Source organism: Mesoplodon mirus, assembly GCF_964341445.2.
Source record: "Mesoplodon mirus genome assembly, chromosome: 2".
Taxonomy (NCBI): domain Eukaryota; kingdom Metazoa; phylum Chordata; class Mammalia; order Artiodactyla; family Ziphiidae; genus Mesoplodon; species Mesoplodon mirus.
This window is the reverse complement of record NC_138977.1, coordinates 110,967,974-110,989,023: the sequence shown is the minus strand read 5'-3', so window position 1 is coordinate 110,989,023 and position 21,050 is coordinate 110,967,974. Positions and strand designations below refer to the sequence as shown.

The following is a 21,050-nucleotide window of genomic DNA, read 5'->3' as shown; positions in this document are numbered from 1 at the left end:
GTAACACGGTAAAGCTAGGTTTTGCCATTTCATAGCTTCCAACAGAAGAAAAAGGACTTAAGGCAAATCTACTCTGAATAAATTTTTTTAGGTTAAAAGCAAAAAAACAAAACTCCACTACTGGCAGATGCTCAGCTCCAAATCATGATTCATCAAATGCTATGGTCCAATGGCATCTCCCACATAACATTCAAGTTTTTCTGCAGCAGTTTGCAGGCTATTATATAATAAATATATTAAGTTATAATTATTCTTTTTAAAAGGCCTGCTATCGTAAGGAATAAAAGCTTTAGTCAGTATTAAGTCATTTATAAAAAGATTTATTTTGGGATATAATTATTTACAGTTATTATTCTGCTTTGGTTTGAGTCCTGAAAAAAGTATATATGTCCTCTGGATGGTCACCAAGATGAATGATTTCTGAAAGTAATGATGCACATTTAGAAATGCCATGAGCCTAACTTCTTGAAAGTATTCGTAAGAATGAAAAGTCCTTTCAGTCCATGAGTACTGCTAACTGTGCAAAGAACTCACTTCTAATGAGAAATTGAGGAGATGTTAAAACAGAATGGACGGTCACACTGATGTTGACCACGTCTGCACAAACGTCCCTCCTAGGTGTGAGAGAAGACTAAGGGTCCCAACCATGAGCCCAGGGAGAGATGGCCCAAGTGAGAAAGTTAGTTAGGGGAAGAAAGCGGTGGCACACCCATCCTCTGCCCATGAGTTCGCTGGGCCACAAATAGTGACTCCAGGGCTTCAGAGAATACCAAGTAGCTCTTTCCTGCAAAATGGGAGAAACCCTCTCACAGAGAGGGATTAACCTGACCTATTCAGTAACATCTAAAGTTCTGAATGGCTCATAATTTCCCTGTAACCTAAAGTGGTTCTCAAATTGTGTTTTTATAGAGTTATAGTAGCACCAGAAAAATGAAAGAATCATGTTCTCTAATGGAAAGAATATTTACCAGTTTACAGTTTTCAACCGTAAATTTCTCCAGGGCTCTGATGCCAGCAAATGGTAAAACAAATAGATGGTAGCAAACATTAATGGAAGAAAGCAGAAATAAGACTTTGTTTAAAATATATAGTATGTATTATTGAGATGCAGAGAATAGCTACATGTAATACACTCACATGACCTTCAATGAAAACTACTTGTCATCTCCAGATAAACCTCCAGACCAAGTTTAAGAACTGTGGTCTAAGCATCAAAGATGCTTTAATTTAATAGCCATCTGAATGTCTCCTATGTGACTGGTACAGTGTTGGGGAAATAAGAATCAATGAGCAGACTCTAGGCCTTTAGGAAATTTACAGTCTAGTGGATCCTGAAGCAGAGAATAAAACTAATTAAAACCCAGTCTTGAGGTTCTTTCCATAAATCAAGGAATGAGTGCACAGGAGTTGATATTAGAATGGTGGAGAGGGACTGGGGAAATAGAGACAGATGAAAGAGACATTTTCAATGAGAAAAACAACAAGAGGTGTTGGGTATGTATTGAAAGTATGGAATGAAAGAGATGGTGTAATGAAAAGTAATCCAAAGTTTTGAGCCTGTGTGACAAGAAAGATGATAGATGATGGCTTTTCCAGTGGAGAAAGAAAAATAGGTCATTTGGGAGGGGAGAGCAGGCAGCTGGCATGAGTTTTGATTTAGACATTTGAAACTTGAACTGAGGATAAAATAGGGAAGTGAAAATACCTGAGCCGGGCTCACTGTGGCATGGGGCACTCGACAGTGTGTTCCAGAGAGTGAGGGCAGGGATAACAACAGTGACTCACAGTGGTCACTGGTTCTCCATCAGTTTTTCACTTGCTGTGTGGCCAGAGCCTAGCACACTGCTTGGCACATGTCACATGCTCTCTACATGCCTTTCAGATGGATGAAAAGATGAAGAAATAGAAGGACCCAGACCCAAGAATGACTTGTTGATCTACCACTTACTAGGTGTGTGTACCCACTGGCAAGATATTAACCTCTCTCAGCCTCAGTTTCCTCATCTGTCAAGTGAAGATAATATCAGCTACTGCACAGGATAATTCAGGATGTGAAAGACAGTTCATGAAAAATGTTTATGACTACTGTTGGCTGTATTAAAAATAACACATGGGGGCTTCCCTGGTGGCGCAGTGGTTGAGAGTCCGCCTGCCGATACAGGGGACACGGGTTCGTGCCCTGGTCCGGGAAGATCCCACATGCCGCGGAGCAGCTGGGCCTGTGAGCCATGGCCGCTGAGCCTGCGCGTCCGGAGCCTGTGCTCCGCAATGGGAGAGGCCACAACAGTGAGAGGCCCGTGTACCACAAAAAAAATAAAATAAATAAAATAAATAACACATGAATTCTATAACCAAATGTAAAAAATACCATAATAGAATTATAAATGATGATAATTAAAGGTATACTTAATTATAATAATTGAAGCCTTGTGAATAAGCTGTAAGAGACAAAAAGCTGAGTCATCCTTACTCAGGACCACTGGGCAGGTTTCTGAAATTGGCCATTTAGGGGACAGAAGAAAGAAGGGCCATGAAGAAAATACAGACGCATCACTAAGGAGATAAGAAGGCAACCAGAACAGCACTTTGAATAGTGAAGAGAAAGATGTTATAAGAAAAAAGAGTGTCAAGAAGAGCCTAACAGAAATATATTCAGCCATTAAAAAGAATGAAATAATGCCATTTGCAGCATCATGGATGGACCTAGAGATCATCATACTAAGTGAAGTAAGCCAGATAAAGACAAATATCATATGATATCACTTATATGTGGAATCTAAAATATGACACAAATGAACTTATCTACGAAACAGAAACAGACTCACAGACATAGAGAACAGACTTGTGGTTGCCAAAGGGAGAGGTGTTGGGGGAGGGAAGGGTTGGGAGTTTGGGATTAGCAGATGCAAACTATTATATATAGGATGGATAAACAACAAGGTCCTACTGTATAGCACAGGGAACTATATTCAGTATCCTATGATAAACCATAATGGGAAAAAATATGAAAAAGAATATATGTTTAACTGAGTCACTTTGCTGTACAGCAGAAATTAAACACAACATTGTAAATCAACTATACTTCAGCAGGACAGGAATAAAGACACAGACATAGAGAACTGACTTGAGGACACGGGGAGGGGGAAGGGTAAGCTGGGACAAAGTGAGAGAGTGGCATGGACATATATACACTACCAAATGTAAAACAGATAGCTAGTGGGAAGCAGCTGCATATCACAGGGAGATCAGCTCCATGCTTTGTGACCACCTAGAGGGGTGGGATAGGGAGGGTGGGAAGGAGACGCAAGAGGGAGGGGATATGGGGATGTATGTATATGTATAGCTGATTCACTTTGTTACACAGTAGAAACTAACACACCATTGTAAAGCAATTATACTCCAATAAAGATGTTAAAAAAAAAACCCAGTATACTTCAATAAGATTTAAAAAAAAAAAAAAAAAAAGAAGAGCCTAACAATTTCAGGTAAATGCCAGGCACTTTACTTACATTATTTCATCTAATCCTCATGGTAGCCACATGAGATTAGCATTATTAGGTCCATGTGACCTAATAGGAAACAGTTAAGGCAATTAAATAATTTTATCCATGAATAAACAAATATTTATTAAACAGCAACTTATGTCAAGTATGACTGCAGGTGCTGGGAATAAAGCAGGGAATAAAACAAGTCTCTGCCTCACTGTCATAGAAGCAGGGAGACCATAAAGAAATAAACCTGGTGCACCAGATGCTAAATATTATGGAGAAAAAGAAAGCAAAGTAAGGAGAACAGGACGTGCAGGAGGACTGCGCAAGCTCATGCTGCTAGAAATTCGCAGTCATCCGGAGATAATGAGAATGAAAGCAGAGAAATAAAAAGGCCACTGGATCAGAAAAGATAAAGGTCATGGCAGAAGAGGAAACAGAAACGGAAGCTTCTCACTAGAGAAGTTTAGCAATGAAAAGAGAAGAACTGGAACAGGAGCTAGGTGTCTCAAATTCCCTTCTTCTTAAGATCTTTAAGGGTAGTGTTTGAACCATTTACAATCCTGCCAACTCCAATACAACCCTGCTCTCTAGCCCAGGCCCAGGAAGCGGGAAATTGCAGCCTGGACTCAGAGCTCTCAGCACCGATGCCTCCAATCACCACCCCCTCCAACACCCCCATCACCACCACACCATCACTGTCACCACCGTCACCATGACCATCACCACCATCAACACCACCGTTGCCACCGTGACGACCACCACCATGACATAATTCAAAACAAAACACTTCTTAACAGAGGAACATAAAACATAATTGTGTGCTGATATTAAACGAGCTTTTTCCTGGACTCTGTGGCTGCAAAACTGTGGCTAGCCCATGGAAGTGCAACTTTTCTAAAACTTGTTGGTGTTCCCACGTTGCTGGAACCCCAAAGCCTGTGCTGAGCCAGCCTGTAGGCTCATCCTGCAGTGACCTTCCCCTGGGAGGTGGACTGGAATTCAAAACAGCAAAGTGAACAAAGCATTAAGATACTTTTCTTGGCCTACAGATAATGTCAAACCCCAGATGTCATAATTTGTGAAGCAGTATTTTAGCATAGGATATTTGATTTATATCAACTTACTGTAATTAATTTAGCAGATTAAAATGTTCCCTGTCTCAGTAAAAAGCTTCCCCACCTATCCAATTGCTCATGGAAGATATGTGAGAGTTATCTGACACTCTCCTCTCTCTCAAGTCCAACAGCCAAGCCATTACCAAGTCCTTCAATTTCTTATCCCAAATCACGTTTAGATCTGTCCTCTCTCCTCCCACCACCACCTTAGGCCAAGTCGCCATCATCTGTCTTCTGGGCTACCTTCCTGGTCTCTCTACTTCTTCTCTACCTTCTCCAAACCACTGCCCACACAGCAACCTTGTCGCTACCCTTCTGCACACTTAAAATAAAGATCAAAATTCTTCCAGCATCCTGTGACATCCTGAAGGAGTTACATCTGTCCACTTCTTCAACCTCAACTCACGTCATTCTCCTCCTCCACACTCCCTTCCGCCGCAGGCCTTCTACGTGCTGTCCCTGTGCCCGTAACGCTCTTCTGTCTCCACTTTCCCTCCTAATTAACTCATGCATCCTCTAGACACCAGGTACCAAACCAATCAGGCCTCCCTTTCATAGGACTTATTACTGTATTCTGATCTTTCACATCTGCCGTGTAGCACGTCTCAGTCCCTAATTGTGTATTTGTCTAATTATTTGATTGTCTCTTTCTCATGATGGCAAGCTCTATGGGGCAGGGATCATATGAGTCTTGCTCAATGTTTTCTCTCTAGAGCTAAGCCTGGCAATTGGCAGATAGTAGGCACTCACATGTTTGCTAATAAAGGATTAATCCCAGGGTCATGGGCTGCTATCAATTCCAGTATATTCCTGAATGTGTTTAATGATTAGGATAAGACTCATACTCCCTCCTCCACCTGTGGCACGTAGCAGGACTGCCAGGATGGCATGACTCTCATTCCCACAAGCAGATGCATTTCTTGCCTGAGGAGACCTGCTAAAGTTGAGCAAGTGGCCTTCCAACCCATGTTTAGAAAATCTGGGCAGAAAGTAAAAGCAGAGGATCCAACACACTTCTCAGAGTCCTTCATAAAGAACCAGAACCTGAAAACTAAACAGTGTCTACCACGGGTCACATCTTAAGAGTTCAAGATATTCCACTGCCTCGGATGAGCCTCTGTAATAGAAAACAACACAGGATACACTAATGTATACCCGGATGACCGTCTGCTGGCTGGACGACTGTTGTTTCCTGAACCTCTTTTGAAAACAAAAGGTATATCCCAAGAGGACAACCCTCTGAGCACAATATTCATTATATACAAACAATCGCTCTATATGCAGACACAGGCAGGACGCCAAGGAATTCCAGTAATATTATTACAAATAGTAACAGCCCTCAATACCAGCAAATATAAAGCTCCTTTCCCTGTAGACTCTATTAAAGACATTCCCTTACTGGTTTTTTACCAAATTTCTACACTAAACGACTGAGATCAAATACTGGGCAGCCAACTCCAAAGAGAAAGAAACCGAGGCACAGAGTTCAAAATGGCTTTCAAAGAGATGGCTGACAGAAAACAAAACTAGATGTCAAGAGCTCACTTTTCCATCCATGTAGCTCCTTGTCCAGGCCAGTGAACTCTCAGAGGCGGACAAGGGTGTTGGGGCTGGAGGTGGAATGCTGGCCCCCAGGTATAGGCCCCCCAGTAGCGGGGACCCAAGCTTGGCTCCCTCCTTCCACTGCACTTCTCTGAAGACTAGAATCAACCAGTGTTATTAACAACAGATTCCTTATTATTCAGCCATAAAAAGAAACAAAACTGGGTCATCTGTAGAGACGTGGATGGACCTAGAGACTGTCATACAGAGTGAAGGAAGTCAGAAAGAGAGAAACAGGGACTTTGCTGGTGGCGCAGTGGTTAAGAATCCGCCTGCCAATGCAAGGGACACAGGTTCGAGCCCTGGTCTGGGAAGATCCCACATGCCGTGGAGCAACTAAGCCTGTGCGCTACAACTACTGAAGCACTGGTGCGTAGAGCCCATGCTCCGCGACAAGAGAAGCCACTGCAATGAGAAGCCAGTGCACTGCAACGAAGAGTAGCCCCCGCTCGCCCCAACTAGAGAAAGCCCGCGTGCAGCAATGAAGACCCAAAGCAGCCATAAATTAATTAATTAATTTTAAAAAAGAGAATACCAAATATTGTATATTAACCCATATATGTGGAATCTAGAAAAATGGTACAGATGATCTTATTTGCAAAGCGGAAATAGAGACACAGACGTAGAGAACAAACATAGGGACACCAAGGGAGAAAAGGGGGGTGTGGGATGAACTGGGAGACTGGGAGTGACATATATACACTATTGATACTATGTATGAAATAGATAACTAATGAGAACCTACTGTATAGCTCAGGGAACTCTACTCAGTGCTCTGTGGTGACCTAAATGGGAAGGAACTCCAAAGAAGAGGGGATGTGTGTATACGGATAGCTGATTCACTATGCTGTACAGAAGAAACTAACACATTGTAAAGCAACTATACTCCAATAAAAATTAATTTTAAAAAACAAACAAACAGAGATTCCTGGACCCACACTCACTAGGTCAGGATTTCCCGAGGCGTGGACTGGTAATGTGAAATTAACAAGTACTTCAGGGCATCCCCAACCGGAAAACATCACCCTAAAGGTTCAGGTGCAACCACGTGGGAGAAGACCAATGGCTGAAGGGTGCAGGTGAGGGAATCCTGAGAGTATGGCAGTGACCTGGGTGTTTCTGGCCTGGCCTCCCAGGGGACATATTCCAGAAGAGGGAAAGGCTAAGTCCCTGGAGATGCTCTGAGAAACTCAAAACATAAGGCAGCCCAGCCACACTGGAATAGGCACCCCTCCTTGGTGGGCTGGAACAGAGCCCAGAAACAGCCAGAACCACACTAATGCCTGGAGAATAACTGAGCAGTGAGTCAGGCCCACAATATCGGTACTGGGAGAGGTAAGAAGGTAAAGTTGGGACAGGATATTTAGGACAGGAGACCCAGCAGGAGCAGACATCCTAATAATGCATTTTCATTAATAATGATGATAGCACCACCTGGTTTGCTGAGCAGGACACAAAGCTCTCTGCTTCCATCATCGCACTATTCCACTCACTTAGTACAGAATGATCAGACACCTGCTCCTGGGGCGAGCAATGCTCAGCCCAGGGGGCACAGTGATCTCAGCAGACGCTTCCGTTCCACGGACAGCTCTGCTCACTCGCATTATCCGCCTCAAGCACCTGCCAAGTCTCTTCATTTTTCTGTCTCAAGGTTTTTTCAAGGCAGAGCTCAATCCCTTAGCCTGAAAGTGTGGGAGAGTTAACCTCTGCTGGGGGTAATCCTTAGCCAGCGGAACACGGAGGAGAGCGTGTGGATAAACATTGTGATCCCCAGCTTTCAGAGGGATACGTCTGAGGACTTTGAGGATCACAATGTAATACTGTTATGTAATTGCTTTTTTCCCCACTAGATCATGAACATGTGCCCATGTAAGTAAAGACTCCCACAAAATGTGGTTTTAAATATCTATCATGCAGATTGGCATTTCTTAAGCGGGTGGTAGTATGCCCTCTAGGGAGCATTTAGGCAATTGAGGGTTATTTGTGATGGGCACCGATGCTGGGGTGCCCCTGACATGTGTGGGGAAGCCCCACCCAACAAAGAATTGTTCCACCCCCACAGAACTTCCAAATGTCCTCTGGGAATGTGAGAGTCATGGGCACTTGTGCTCAGCACAATCTGAACTAGAAAACGATGACGGCTAGTGGATGAAATAGAAGTATCTAGAGTACCCGAGTATGGAGAAGGGGGTTGGATTGGACTGTCTCAAGTGTTTCACCCAGAGCCACTATCCTATGATTCCACCATACATAGGAATCCAGCCACGTGACTTTCTATCTAGTTCTCTCAGAGGTATCAATTATCCATTATATTCCTATCTCCTTCCATGATCAGATAATTGAAAAATTTACATTCTAAGTCTCAGCTGGGTTACCCATTTCAAATCCTACACCTAGACAGCTATTACCCTTAAGTACAAACCAAGGAAACTACAATGGATGTACTTAAAAATATTTTTCAACAATTGTTACTACAGAAATATCTACAGATATAAATCCTAGAACTAACCAAAATATCAAATAATTTGGAATTAGTTAAATCAATGATGGTATATCCATAGAATAGAATATTCCCAGCCATGAATATTTTTAAAAATTTTATGATGTTGAAAAATACAGTATTAAGTAGGACAAACAAGTTACACAGAAATATGTCTCTAAGATTTCACATATGAAGAAAATTGATATATATATATTTCATATATATACATATGTATAAATTACATCAAAAATGTTTTATCTAGCATTGATAAAGGAAAAAAATAGAGGGGGGTGGTGGGAGCTGTGTGTGTCCTTATATAGGTGTGTGTGTGTGTGTGATAATACATCACAGAACCATTGCCTCATTGGGAAGATGAAGAGTAAGCTGAAGAACAGCCTATGGCCTCAGGAACACGGCACACTTAAACAGCTAGTCAAAGTTCTAAATTAGATTTAAGTTTAAACACATACTGTCTCCTATAATCATTATTGAAATTTCTCTCTTAAATCTATTCCAGATTAGGCCAAGAAGCTTTCCAAGATATTGAGATGTTAAGGACAAAGTTTTTTGTTCAATCTCCTAGAAATATCATTTCTAACACAGGGCTGTAATGACAGCAAAGTTTGTAAAACAAGTCTCTTACAGAAAATTGTATGTTAAAGTATTTGTTATAGAAAATCAAATTTGTTCACCTTAGTTATAAATGAACTCAGCAGTCTTGTGATAATTAAACCATTACTCTATTAGCTTCTGTATAAAGACTATCGTCAGAATGCATTCTCATCTAGCTTTATACTCTGGGGCCTGCTTTAAATAAACAGTACTTCTAACAGACTCAAACCCTAAGGAATCAGGAAGTCCCTTTCACACACCATTCTTTTTTATGCCCACATTAAAACAACAGCAATGACATAAAAACATATACTACAATGGTAACAGAGGTTATATATGAGTGGTACAATTACAAGAAATTTTTATTTCCTTGGAATTTACTGTATTTTCCAAAAAAAACATGTTTCACTTATTTTATTATTATTATTTTTAATGAAAGAATGAGTTTCCCTTTTATCTTTATGCTAAACATTGTCCAGCGAACTAGCTAACATTTTATCAAGTGATCAAGGGCAGACTCCTTCAGAAAAAAAGAAAAAGAAAAGAAGAAGAAGAGGGCTTCGTTCCCAGAATAATCAAGTGTGGGCTCTTTTTCAATCAACAGTTTAAGGATTTGGTGTGGGATTTTTTTGTGCTCTACAGCAGGGAGGATGAATTATTTTTATCTGTGACTGCAAGAGCTTGTATTATTAAGCTAAAGTCTTCCTGTGTCTAATCCTTCAAACATCCAGAGTGTTGAGCGTTTTCAGTGTTAGAGCCAGAGGGGGCTTTAGAAATCACCTTACCCAAACTTGTGTTTGGGGAGGGGACTTAGGGATTTCAGTGACGTGACCAAGTCACCTGATAGACATGGGATAAGACCCTGCATTTCTTTTTTTTTTTAATTCATTTTATTGAAGTACAGTTGATTTACAATGTTGTGTTAGTTTCTGCTGTACAGCAAAGTGATTCAGTTATATATATGCATCCTTTTTCATATTATTTTCCGTTATGGTTTATCACAGGATATTGAATATAGTTCCCTGTGCTATACAGTAGGACCTTGTTGTTTAGCCATCCTATATGTAATTGTTTGCATCTGCTAATCCCAAACTCCCAATCCATTCCTCCCCCCCACCAACCTCCCCTTTGGCAACCACAAGTCTGTTCTCTATGTCTGTGCATCTGTTTCTGTTTCACAGATAGGTTCATCTGTGTCATATTTTAGATTCCACATATACGTGATATCATATGGTCTTAAATATAAGACCCTGCATTTCTTAATTTGAATGTTTTTTCCATTCCACCAGCTTGCTTCTGCACCCATGGGGGTGAAGGCAGGATGGGGGGATGAGAAGAGCCCTCACTATACAGCTGCCTTCCTATGCAGTATAAGCAAAGAAAGCTATTTTTAGAACCCACTCATTGCCCAACTGCATACCAGGGACTCTCAAAATATTGTCAAGACAAACTAATGTTTTTATCTGTACTATACCCCTACCCCCCATTTAAAAAATCCTAAAAGCACACTAACAAGAAGAACACACTGACAGCACGCAGAGCTCCTGCTCTGGTACAGTCCAAGAAGGCAGATCTTAAGCTCTTTATTATTAAAACTCTCTGGATGCTCATTCCCTTAGTCATTCTTTCTCTTTTTAGCAGAGCCCATTTAGACTCTGCCTACTTCTCAAAAAACATTTGAACAAGAAACAAGTAGCTATTAAAACACACACAAGTTGTCTATCTCAAAAGCAAAAGATGAAAGGATTTATCCCCCATGGAAAAGTTGCTGGCAACAAAACTTCCTCTTTCCATAAAGCAACAAAGCTTTTTCTTTTATCTGGAATGTTACAAAAATAGTCAAAGCCATCAAAGGCCATTATCCTTGCTAATACCCCAATCTTCAACTCCCTCTAACTGGGGACTTCCGGATGAAGAGGCTAATGAACTCCAATTCACAAATGTAACCACCAACTTAATTAGTAGCAACACATTGCTATAGGATAGCTCCTGTTTATACAGGTGAGGTTTTAATGACACTAAAAGGCTTAATGCTGTCATAAATTTTAATACAATATCTTAAACACAAGGGAGTTAATCACTCTCAAAAGTAAATTTACTTAGCTGGGTAAGAAATCCCCAACTTCACTGTATTCTCTTACATTCATAAAGTCCCCTTTGTCATATCTGAGTGTTTACAGAATTGGCACTGGCGTTTGGCGTTAGCCATAAAAATCAATCAAATTGATGCATATTCATCAACTGACTGCTCTAAACAGATTGATGGTGCTTATCTTGGTTCTATTACAAGGGAAGTGGGGGCTTAACCAAATCACAGCCTCACTGGGGGTCAAACTAGAAAATGAGAGGGTTGTATTTAATGATTACTAAGGCTTCATTCTGGCTCTAACTAAATGCAGTTCTATACTTTTCCGTGTTTTGAAAAGCTCCAGGTACGTAGGAGCATGCCAGAGAAGGGTAATATGCAGCCTCACCACTCAGATACACTGAAAATCCAAGTTAAAATGTAAACACATCCGGATATATGTATAACTGATTCACTTTGTTATTAAAAAGAAACTAACACACCATTGTAAAGCAATTATACTCCAATAAAGCTGTTAAAAAAATGTAAACACATCATCTTGCAGAAGGAGGCATTAAGGTATCAGCCGTCACCTTATTAGGGCTTAGCTCCAGGCAGCTAGAGTCCTAAGGATGAGCAGTTGCTGGGAAGAAAAGGATGGAAGCAGGCATTTTAAATCAAATGCCTATAGGAGCCAGGCAAAAGCATAAATTAATAAAGAGATCTGGGTAGGAGCTGTGAAAAAACGGAGAGCTGCTTCTCAACTCCAGCTACCTGCTGCCTTGTAGGAATGTACATCCTGGGTTATCCCATTTTCAGATTTTTCAAAACAATGTAAAAAAGCCATAAAGACTCTAATATTTAAACATTGAATCAAAATATTGTTACAACAGTCTACAAGTCAAATATACCTCCACACTAGATACACGTGCAGGACACTGAGTTTGAGATCTCTGATGTGGGGCACTATACTGCCAAGGAATATAATAGAAACATGAGGGGAGCTGGTAAATAGAAGGAAGGTTGCAAAGAAACAGGGCAGAGTGGGCTACATCAATATCTGAGGTTGGCTCTGTTGAGGGAATTCAGAAGAGCAAACAAACTTGAAGGTAGGAAGAAATTAATACAGTGAGTCTAAATAAACCTTTTGGGGGATAATGGGTAGCATAGGAAATTCTGATAAATGCTTTAGAGATTTTTCCCTGGAAAAACATATGTAGTAGGCAGAATAATGTGGCCCACGCAGATGTCTATGTGCTTATTCCTTGTCCCCCTTCCCTTGTTACCTTACATGACAAAAGGGATTCTGCTGATGTGATTAAGCTAAGGACCTTGAGATGGAGAGATTATAGTGGGCTATCTGAGTGGACCCAATCTAATCACTTGAATCCTTAAAATCAGAACAATTTTCCTGCCCTTGGTTGTAAGAAAAGAACAAACCTGACCCCATATTGAATCTGTTCCTTTAGCTCTAACCCTTGTGCTCTGTTGGCTGTGCTTAGTCATGTTGGCTCTGCACTTTTGTAAAAAAAAAAAAAAAAAAAATGTTGCCCATAGCCTGAAATATTCATGGTAGCCCATTCTCAAGGCTCTGACCTTTAAAGGTTTAACACTTTTCCATTCATACAGAGATTAAAAGTTGCAGAACAGAGAATAACCTTTGTCTTGTTGGAGGTTTATGGGAACACTGTGATCAGACCTACGTGGACAGCTGCAAGAGCAAAGGATTCTGGCACCAAGAAGTGTGCAGCAACCAGCCACATCCTCTCCCCTTTTAGTACAAAAGAAGCCTGAATTCTAACTCAGGGAAGATGGTTCTTTGGGACAAGAGTCCACCTTCTTCTCAGTCTGCTGGTTTTCCAAATAAAGTCACTCTTCCTTGCCCCAACACCTCATTCCCGATTTAGTGGCCTCTCATGAGACAAGCAGTAGGAGTTTGGACTCGGTAATACAGTCAGAAGGAAACATATGGAAGAATGCTAAGAGAGATGCAACGTTGCTAGCTTTGAAAATGGAGGAAAAGACCATAAGCCAAGCAATGTACGCAGCACCCAGAAACTGGAAAAGGCAAGGAAATATATCCATTCTCCCCTCGAACCTCCAGAAAGGAATGTAGGCCTGCTGACACCTTTATTTTACCCCATGAGACCCGTGTTGGTCATCTATCCTACAGAAGTATAAGATTATAAATTTGTATTATTTTAAGTCACAGGTTTGTGGTCATTTGTTACAGTAGCAACAGAAAACCAATATAGTATACAGACACTCAAACTTTGGCAAAAACATTCATAGACTTCCCTAAAGCGCATTTAGACACACAGATAAACGTCCCTTGCACTAGGAAAAGCTCAACAACATGCCCTCTGAGCTGAAGGTATGAAACTATTTCTCTCTGGCACGCGTGAGAAGATCAATAACACCCCACAACACAAGCAGCTCCAAAACCTCCCTTCTACAAGGATGGATTCATTCTCTGAACACTAACTACCCTTTTGAGTCCCACCCAAACCACATGTGACCCCTTGACAGCTCCTTGCTGTAGAAAGATCTTTCCTTCCTTTCTCAAAGTGCTCATTATGATAAGAACATGCTCCTCCCCAGCCCCCTTCCCCAAGAAGGTGGCATTTTACACCTGCTAAGATTTAGCCTGGCTTCTTCCCTCACTTTGAGCCAGACTTAGGTCTGGAGTGTTCTATTACAGTCCTCATGTCTCTATCGAGATCTTATTGGACACAATATGCCTGCACCTGGCCGTTTGCTGGTTTTAAAATGGAAGAGCAATGTTATCAGGAATGTGAACTACCTGACTCAAAGTTGTTTTTAGCCTCAGCTCTCATTTCACCAGTTCATCAAATTTCACAATCCCTGTAATATTTAGAGTTTTCTTTTTAAGTTCCATTAGAGTGATCCTAGGTGACGCCACCATGGCTGTGACAAAAAAAACCTCTGTAGTTTAAAGGTTACCATCCTGATCTAAGTACTCAACCTAATATACCAGACATAACTGGCCTCACAACTCCTGATCTGCAACTTAACACCAGACGCTGTGACTGTCAACTCTGGTGCACAGGCAATTCTGGAATGCTGCTAGCTCAGAAAGCTAGATCCTGTCAAAGTAGAACATGGAGGCTAGAAAGGAAAAAGGAGAAGAGAACAAGAAGGCATTTGGGGTCCTATGGAGGTTTGCTAAAGCATAGAGGAAGACAGGCCAGATCTGTTTTGGAGGAGACAAGCCTGACTCAAGGAGGAAGGCTGCCCAGTGACCATGTATTCGGTTCCTTCTCCTGACATGCAGAAGAAGTCTAGGAACAGCCTAAAATGTTACACAAACTTTTGTGTGTATGTGCATCTCTTTTTTTCTGAGGAAAGTGCCATAGATCTGAGAATCTGAATGAACTATAACTCCACACCTCCAAGTGTAGGAGTTGCTGCTCTGTATGTTTCCTCATGAGGACTTTTCTAATTCAATACACTTAGCTCTCCCTAGTCATATATCAATGATCCCCAGAGCAGAATCCTATTAAATTTCCGACTTGCCCTCTGATAACAGTAATATTACCACTGCAGATGGGAAACAGATCGGTTTTAAGTTTACCAAACATCGAGCGTCTTTGAGAAGGCAGATTGCTAATGTCATTTTCCCCTATCAGCCTCTGTGGAGTATCCAGACCAAAGGACACCATGCCTTGCATATGCAAGCATGAAGGATTTCGTCTTGTTTTTTGTGTGTGTTTTTTTCTGTCTTTTTTATGATTTTGAAATATGCATGGGAATATAGTTGGCCTTATTCTTGCTGAGAGATGCAGGCACCAGTCTGGTGGGGAAGACAGGGTCACTGCCTAAATTGATTCTAGTCAACCTAAAACAGCTTTGTTATAGTAAGGCCTCCAATAGGAAGGTGAGTGTCCTGGTTAGCAGAGAAATGACAGGGCTGAGTCTTACCCGATCTGAGGTCAAGTAAGAATAAACAGACAATAGATGGCAACCAGCGAGGAGGTGAGAAAAGGTGTTGAAGAGTCCAACTGGATAATGGATCACCTTACTTTTGGGGTCTCCATTAACCCTTTGGGACTCTCTGATTCTAAATTTAGTACGTTGAATATTTTAAAGCACAATTTCACTATATATAAAATAGATAACTAATAAGGACCTACTGTATAGCACAGGACACTCTTCTCAATACTCTGTAATGTATATGGGAAAAGAAGCTAAAAAGGAGTGGATATATGTATATGTATAACTGGCTCACTTTGCTGTACAGCAGAAACTAACACAACATTTTAACTCAACTCTACTCTGACAAACATTTTTTAAAAAGCACAATTTCATAGCACAGCCAATCTTGTCTGTCGTTGTTGATTCATTTAGACTCTGCTGCCTTAGAAAATGAAAAGTCATGCCCAGAAGCATAGCCCTCCCTTTCCACTGAGTGAGAGCTATGATTACACTGTACACAAGATCCCACAAAGACAGCTGACACAACTAGCAGCTGAATTCTTTCTTCTGTTTATTTCCAGAAGCGACTTTCCATAGACAGCTGCAAGGCCAGGCTCCCATCCGAATGCCATGCCAACCCTGCTTCGGACAGCCTCCCACCCACATTCTTGCCCTGACCCAGGGCCGTCTCTAGCAGGTCCCGGAGACCAGAGGGGTCAGCCCCAGGGCCACTTCAGGGCTTAGAGACACCACCTGGATCAGCACAGGAGCCACGGCTGCTATGCTCTAATCAGACATTTGTAGGTTCAAATTCTGGCTCAGCCTGTTTTACTTGTACAATATCAGTCAAGTGCCTTGACCTCTCAGCCTCGGGCTCCTTCTCCATAAAATGGGGCTAGGAGTACCCACTTTTTGGGGAAGGGGTGAGGGCTAAATGACAGAATATGCGAAAAGCAACTGGCCTGACTTCTACACTGTCATGACCAATTACCATTATCACAGAAGAAAACCCAGTCCTCTCTAGTGTGGAATGAAAGAGGACAAAATGAAATCAGCGTCTCTCTCTCAGGGTAGGAGAGTCTCCGCTCCTCTCTGAGCCTTAAGGCTGATTATCTTCAAACTGAAGGCAGAGAAAGTAGGTTATTTACATTTCTCTTAGACTCAATGATTCTCCCTCTAGGTCCCTTTAAGGAGCTTCTCTGACTTCAAGAGATGCCAACGAAAGTCAGAAAGCCTTTCCTCTTGTGCAGGGGTAGCAAGCACAGGTGTTAGCATTTCTGGGAAAGGAACCCAAGGCCAAGTGCAACTTCTGACAACAAAGGGCCCACCTTCGTTGAGCTCGCACGGTTTCCTGGCACCTGAAGGTGTGGTTTTGCGGACTCTCCTGAGCTGGCGTTCCTGTTCTCCCCTGACACTCTGACTGGCTGGGTACCACATGCTCTGTCTCCTGCAAGAAAAATAGGAAAAGCAGATGAACTGTCAGCAGCCATCAGTTCCACAGTGTTCTCCGGCGGGGTGTGGGTCACAGGGGAGGGCAGCAGCCATGCAAAACACACGCTACCAAGGGCTGTGGGGAAGGGGGCCCATGAGTGATCTGAAACTTAAAAAGCCCCTTTCTAACAGTCATTTCCTGCAAGATTTCAGAATAAAGAAAAAATAATGATAACCTAAAATTTACAACTTATTTTTTATATTAAAAATATGAGAGAAGAGTATTTAATGAATAGATGTGCAAATACAATTTCTAGAATATTTACAGCATAAGCTCAGTTTTGCACAAACATGTATGAATGTACACAGACACAGAAACACACACACACACACACACACACACAAATTGGCATCAAGTAAACCAAAATCTTAACAGTGACTAACACTTAAGATGTCATTTTTTTTTCTTTCGTGTACTCATCTATATTTTTTTATACAATAATCATACATTATTCCCATAATAAGAAAGAACTTTAAGTTAATCTGAAAACCAAGGAACAAGTCATTTTTATAAAATCCAAATCCCAAGTATGCTTGGTACTCTCCCCTCCCCCCCCCAAACACATGCGCACATCCCCCCTACACCTGTCATGGGTTACACTGAATCCAAAGAAATCACTATGTTGGTCCCATTATCCCATAATAAACTCCACTCATTAATTTACAAAAACTCCAGAAGCTAATTCTAGAGAGTATCATAAACACACCAAAGCTAAAATGAATCTGTATTCAATACAAGGACACACAAACCCAAAATGAAAGATTTTTATATGCTCAGCAGTTGAACCACTACAGTATTTGAACAATGCCAAAGCTCTGACAAATTTTCCGTAGGATAAAACAGCCTCTCTTTACCTGATAAATGAAATACTAAAACCAAATTCAGTGAGAAACTCAGAAAATCCAGATGGCTACTGTCATGCAGTCAAAATATTCATGTGATACAGTGAACTTGGGTCTGACGGTGCAGCGTACAGTGTACTGTACTGTGGTGACAATACAGACCAAGCTCCTCTCTTAGGGGTATAGGTTGAAGTCAGTACAAGTGCCAATATGTCAGGTGTCTCAATATGTCAGAAATCATTTTTCTAAAATATTGTACTAGCATAATTTGGTGGGGCTATTTGTCAAGTAGCCATCACAAGCTTCTAGAGCAAAATCATAGGAATGCCTTCCTATGAGAGGGGTAAAATGGAAAGTGAGAGCAGAGCTGAGGAAAAGGAATGAATTAGAACCACCAAGATCCTTTCTTTAATTTTTCTAAGCCTCCAGCTTCAGGCAAGAAGACACACCACATGAAAGGGTTCCATTAGTATGCAGTACTTCCCTAGATATAGTAGTTGCTTGTGAAAAATTCTACAGCTATTCAAATACTGGCCAAGTTTCCCCAAACAATGGTTTTCAAGTGAGACAGCACTGCTTACAAGTATACTAGGTATGTGACCTTAGGCAAATCACATCCATTATCTGGACCTCAGTTTCCTTGTCTGTAAAATGGAGATAATACTCCAAGCTCACAAGGTTGTTGAACAAGATGCTCTTTCACTACTTACCAGCTGGAGGCACAGAATGGATGGGAGCTATTGATGATGATAATAGTCCTTTTACAAAAATTCCCTCGAAGCTCAGTATTCTGAAACTGGTGTTAAGGAAATCCTTGGAGACTTAACCCAAGTGAGTTCAGCAAAATCAAACTTATTTTTGTGGTGGGATGCTTGTTTCAGGTTTCTATACTAATAATATTATTTTAAACATCATATTTAGAAGCCACCTTACTTGTAGATGTAAAGAAATGGCCCTTCTCATTTCTAAACAATTTAAACCAGAAATTTCCATTCCTTTAAAATTTAACCCTTTTAAGAAAGAGTAGTTTTTTTTCCCCCAAAGACAGTGTTTTATCTAATCCTTTGAACCCACGGAGGTTGAGAAGGGTTACAGGCCACACACTGCTGGATTCCCATGGATTTTACAAACAAAAGCAAAAATAAATAAATGGCAATATGTCAAACTAAAAAGCTTTTGTACAGCAAAGAAAATGATCAACAAAATGAAAAGGCAGCCTACTGAATGGGAATAGATATTTGCAAATCATGTATCCAATAAGGGGCTAATATCCAAAATATACAAAGAGCTCACACAACTCAGTAACAAAAAGAAATCTGATTAAGAAATGGGCAGGGGACCTGAATAGACATTTTTCCAAGGAAGACATACAGATGGCCAACAGACACAGGAAAAGATGCTCAACATCACTAATCATCAGGGAAACGCAAATCAAAACCACAATGAGATATCATCTCTCACCTGTCAGAATGTCTTTTTGATAATAGCCAACAAATAAATGTTGGTGAGGATGTAGAGAAAAGGGGACCCTCATGCACTTTTGGTGGGAATGTAAATTGGTTCAGCCACTATGGAAAACAGTATGGAGTTTTCTCAAAAGATTAAAACTAGAACCACCTTATGACTCAGTGATTCCACCTCTGGGTATTTATCCAGAGAAAATGAAAATAGTAATTTGAAAAGATATATGCACCCCTATGTTCATTGCAGCATTATTTATAATAGCCAAGATATGAAAGCAATCTAAGTGTCCATCAATAGAAGAAGGGATAAAAAGGATGGTATAAACACACACACACACACACACACACACACACACACACACACACACACTGAATATTACCCAGTCATAAGAAAAGAATGAAATCTTGTCATTTGCAGCAACATGGATGGACCTAGAGGGCATTACACTAAGTGAAATAAGTCAGACAGAGAAGGACAAATACTGTATGATTTCACTTACATATGGAATCTAAACAACAAAACAAATGAACAAGCAAAACAAAACAGAAACAGACACATGGATACAGAGAACAGCACTGACGATCACCAGAAGAAAGGTGGGTGGGAGGTCGTGCAATATAGGTGAAGGGGATTCAAGAGGTATAAACTTCCAGTTATAAGTCACAGGTAAGTTATGTACAACATAGGGAATATATTCAACAATACTGTAGCAACTTTGTACGGTAACAGATGGTTAGTAGACATATCATGGTGATCAATGTGTTACACATACAGATGTTGAACCACTATGGTGTACACCTGAAACTAATACAACATAAAATGTCAACTATACTTCAATAAAAAAAGCAATCACCTACTACATACCAAGGATGTTGATAGTTAAGAGGGTTATATAAAAGTAAATAAGACATCCCTGCCCCAAAGAACTTTAAAATCTGTTTCTAACAAAAACTAAAGTGTGAGAGGGCAGACACTAACTTGCCTACTTCTGTGTTAACGTGCTTGTCAAATGGGCAGGTCCAAAGTGACCAAGGGAACAAGGGAAGTAGAAGCCAAGAACTTCTCCTCCAGGTCTGTCTTCCTGCCACCTGGTCAAGCATAGTCTGGATGGGGCACCTGTAAGAGGAGTCATCCTACATCTTTTCCTGCTCCCAACCATGCTTTTCTACTCTTCAACCTCACCTCCTGCATGTTCCAAGCCCAGCCTCAGTAAAGTGATTTGTGGGTTTTCTGCTTATATGCAGGAACAAACAAATTGATTAAGATCTGAGATATTTCAGAAGAAAGATATTTCTCAGAAAAAAGATATTTCATACTAAAACAAATGTTACTTTGGTTATATTCTGATCCATGAGCAGAGGCTAGGATAGTATACACAATGACAAGAGCAAAGCTGTCTACTAATCAGGTTCAGAGGCTCAAAACCCCAGCTGGGTTAAGGAAAAAAACAGGTGTCTCTAAGTAGAAGTGGTGAAATATGATATTTTGTCCTTGTTGGGATTTTAGTGAGTTCAGCTGGCTCATAAAGAACTTGAGAGAATCTAGTTTTAATCCAATGGCATCTCCACTGCTTCAGGCCCTTCCAAGTTTTCCAATTTGTACAAATCCATGACGCAGAAGAACGAATTTTCCATCCTCATTCCAGTTTTTGCCCATCTGCTCTAGTACGCCCAGAGTATTACCCTTGGGCCTCAAAGACATATGCATCCTCTAAATCTTCCTTCCAAGATGTGGCGAGTCAAAACAGTCACTTCTTTCAATCTTCTCACACTTGAGGTTTATCTATGACCATTCTATTCTGAAATTGATTTATAATGTTATTTCCTCCGATTGCTGGCTTAAATTTTAAATTAAATGGCTTTACAACTAATCACTCCATTGTTAATAAAAATGGCTTGCATTTATGAGAGCGTGTTCTTCCCAAGAGCTCTAATTACTACATGATTAAT

The 21,050-nt window shown here is 40.8% G+C and overlaps 1 protein-coding gene across 3 annotated transcripts in view; it reads right to left on the bottom strand.

The window, feature by feature from the left end:
- Positions 1 to 21,050, bottom strand: part of FAM13C (family with sequence similarity 13 member C) — a 137,178-nt gene that overhangs the window by 57,072 nt on the left and 59,056 nt on the right. For all 3 annotated transcript variants that reach the window (XM_082634866.1, XM_082634864.1, XM_082634865.1), the window contains one exon: positions 16,632 to 16,750. In XM_082634866.1, the coding sequence (XP_082490992.1) occupies positions 16,632 to 16,750 (119 nt within the window). The remainder of the gene's footprint in view (positions 1 to 16,631; positions 16,751 to 21,050) is intronic.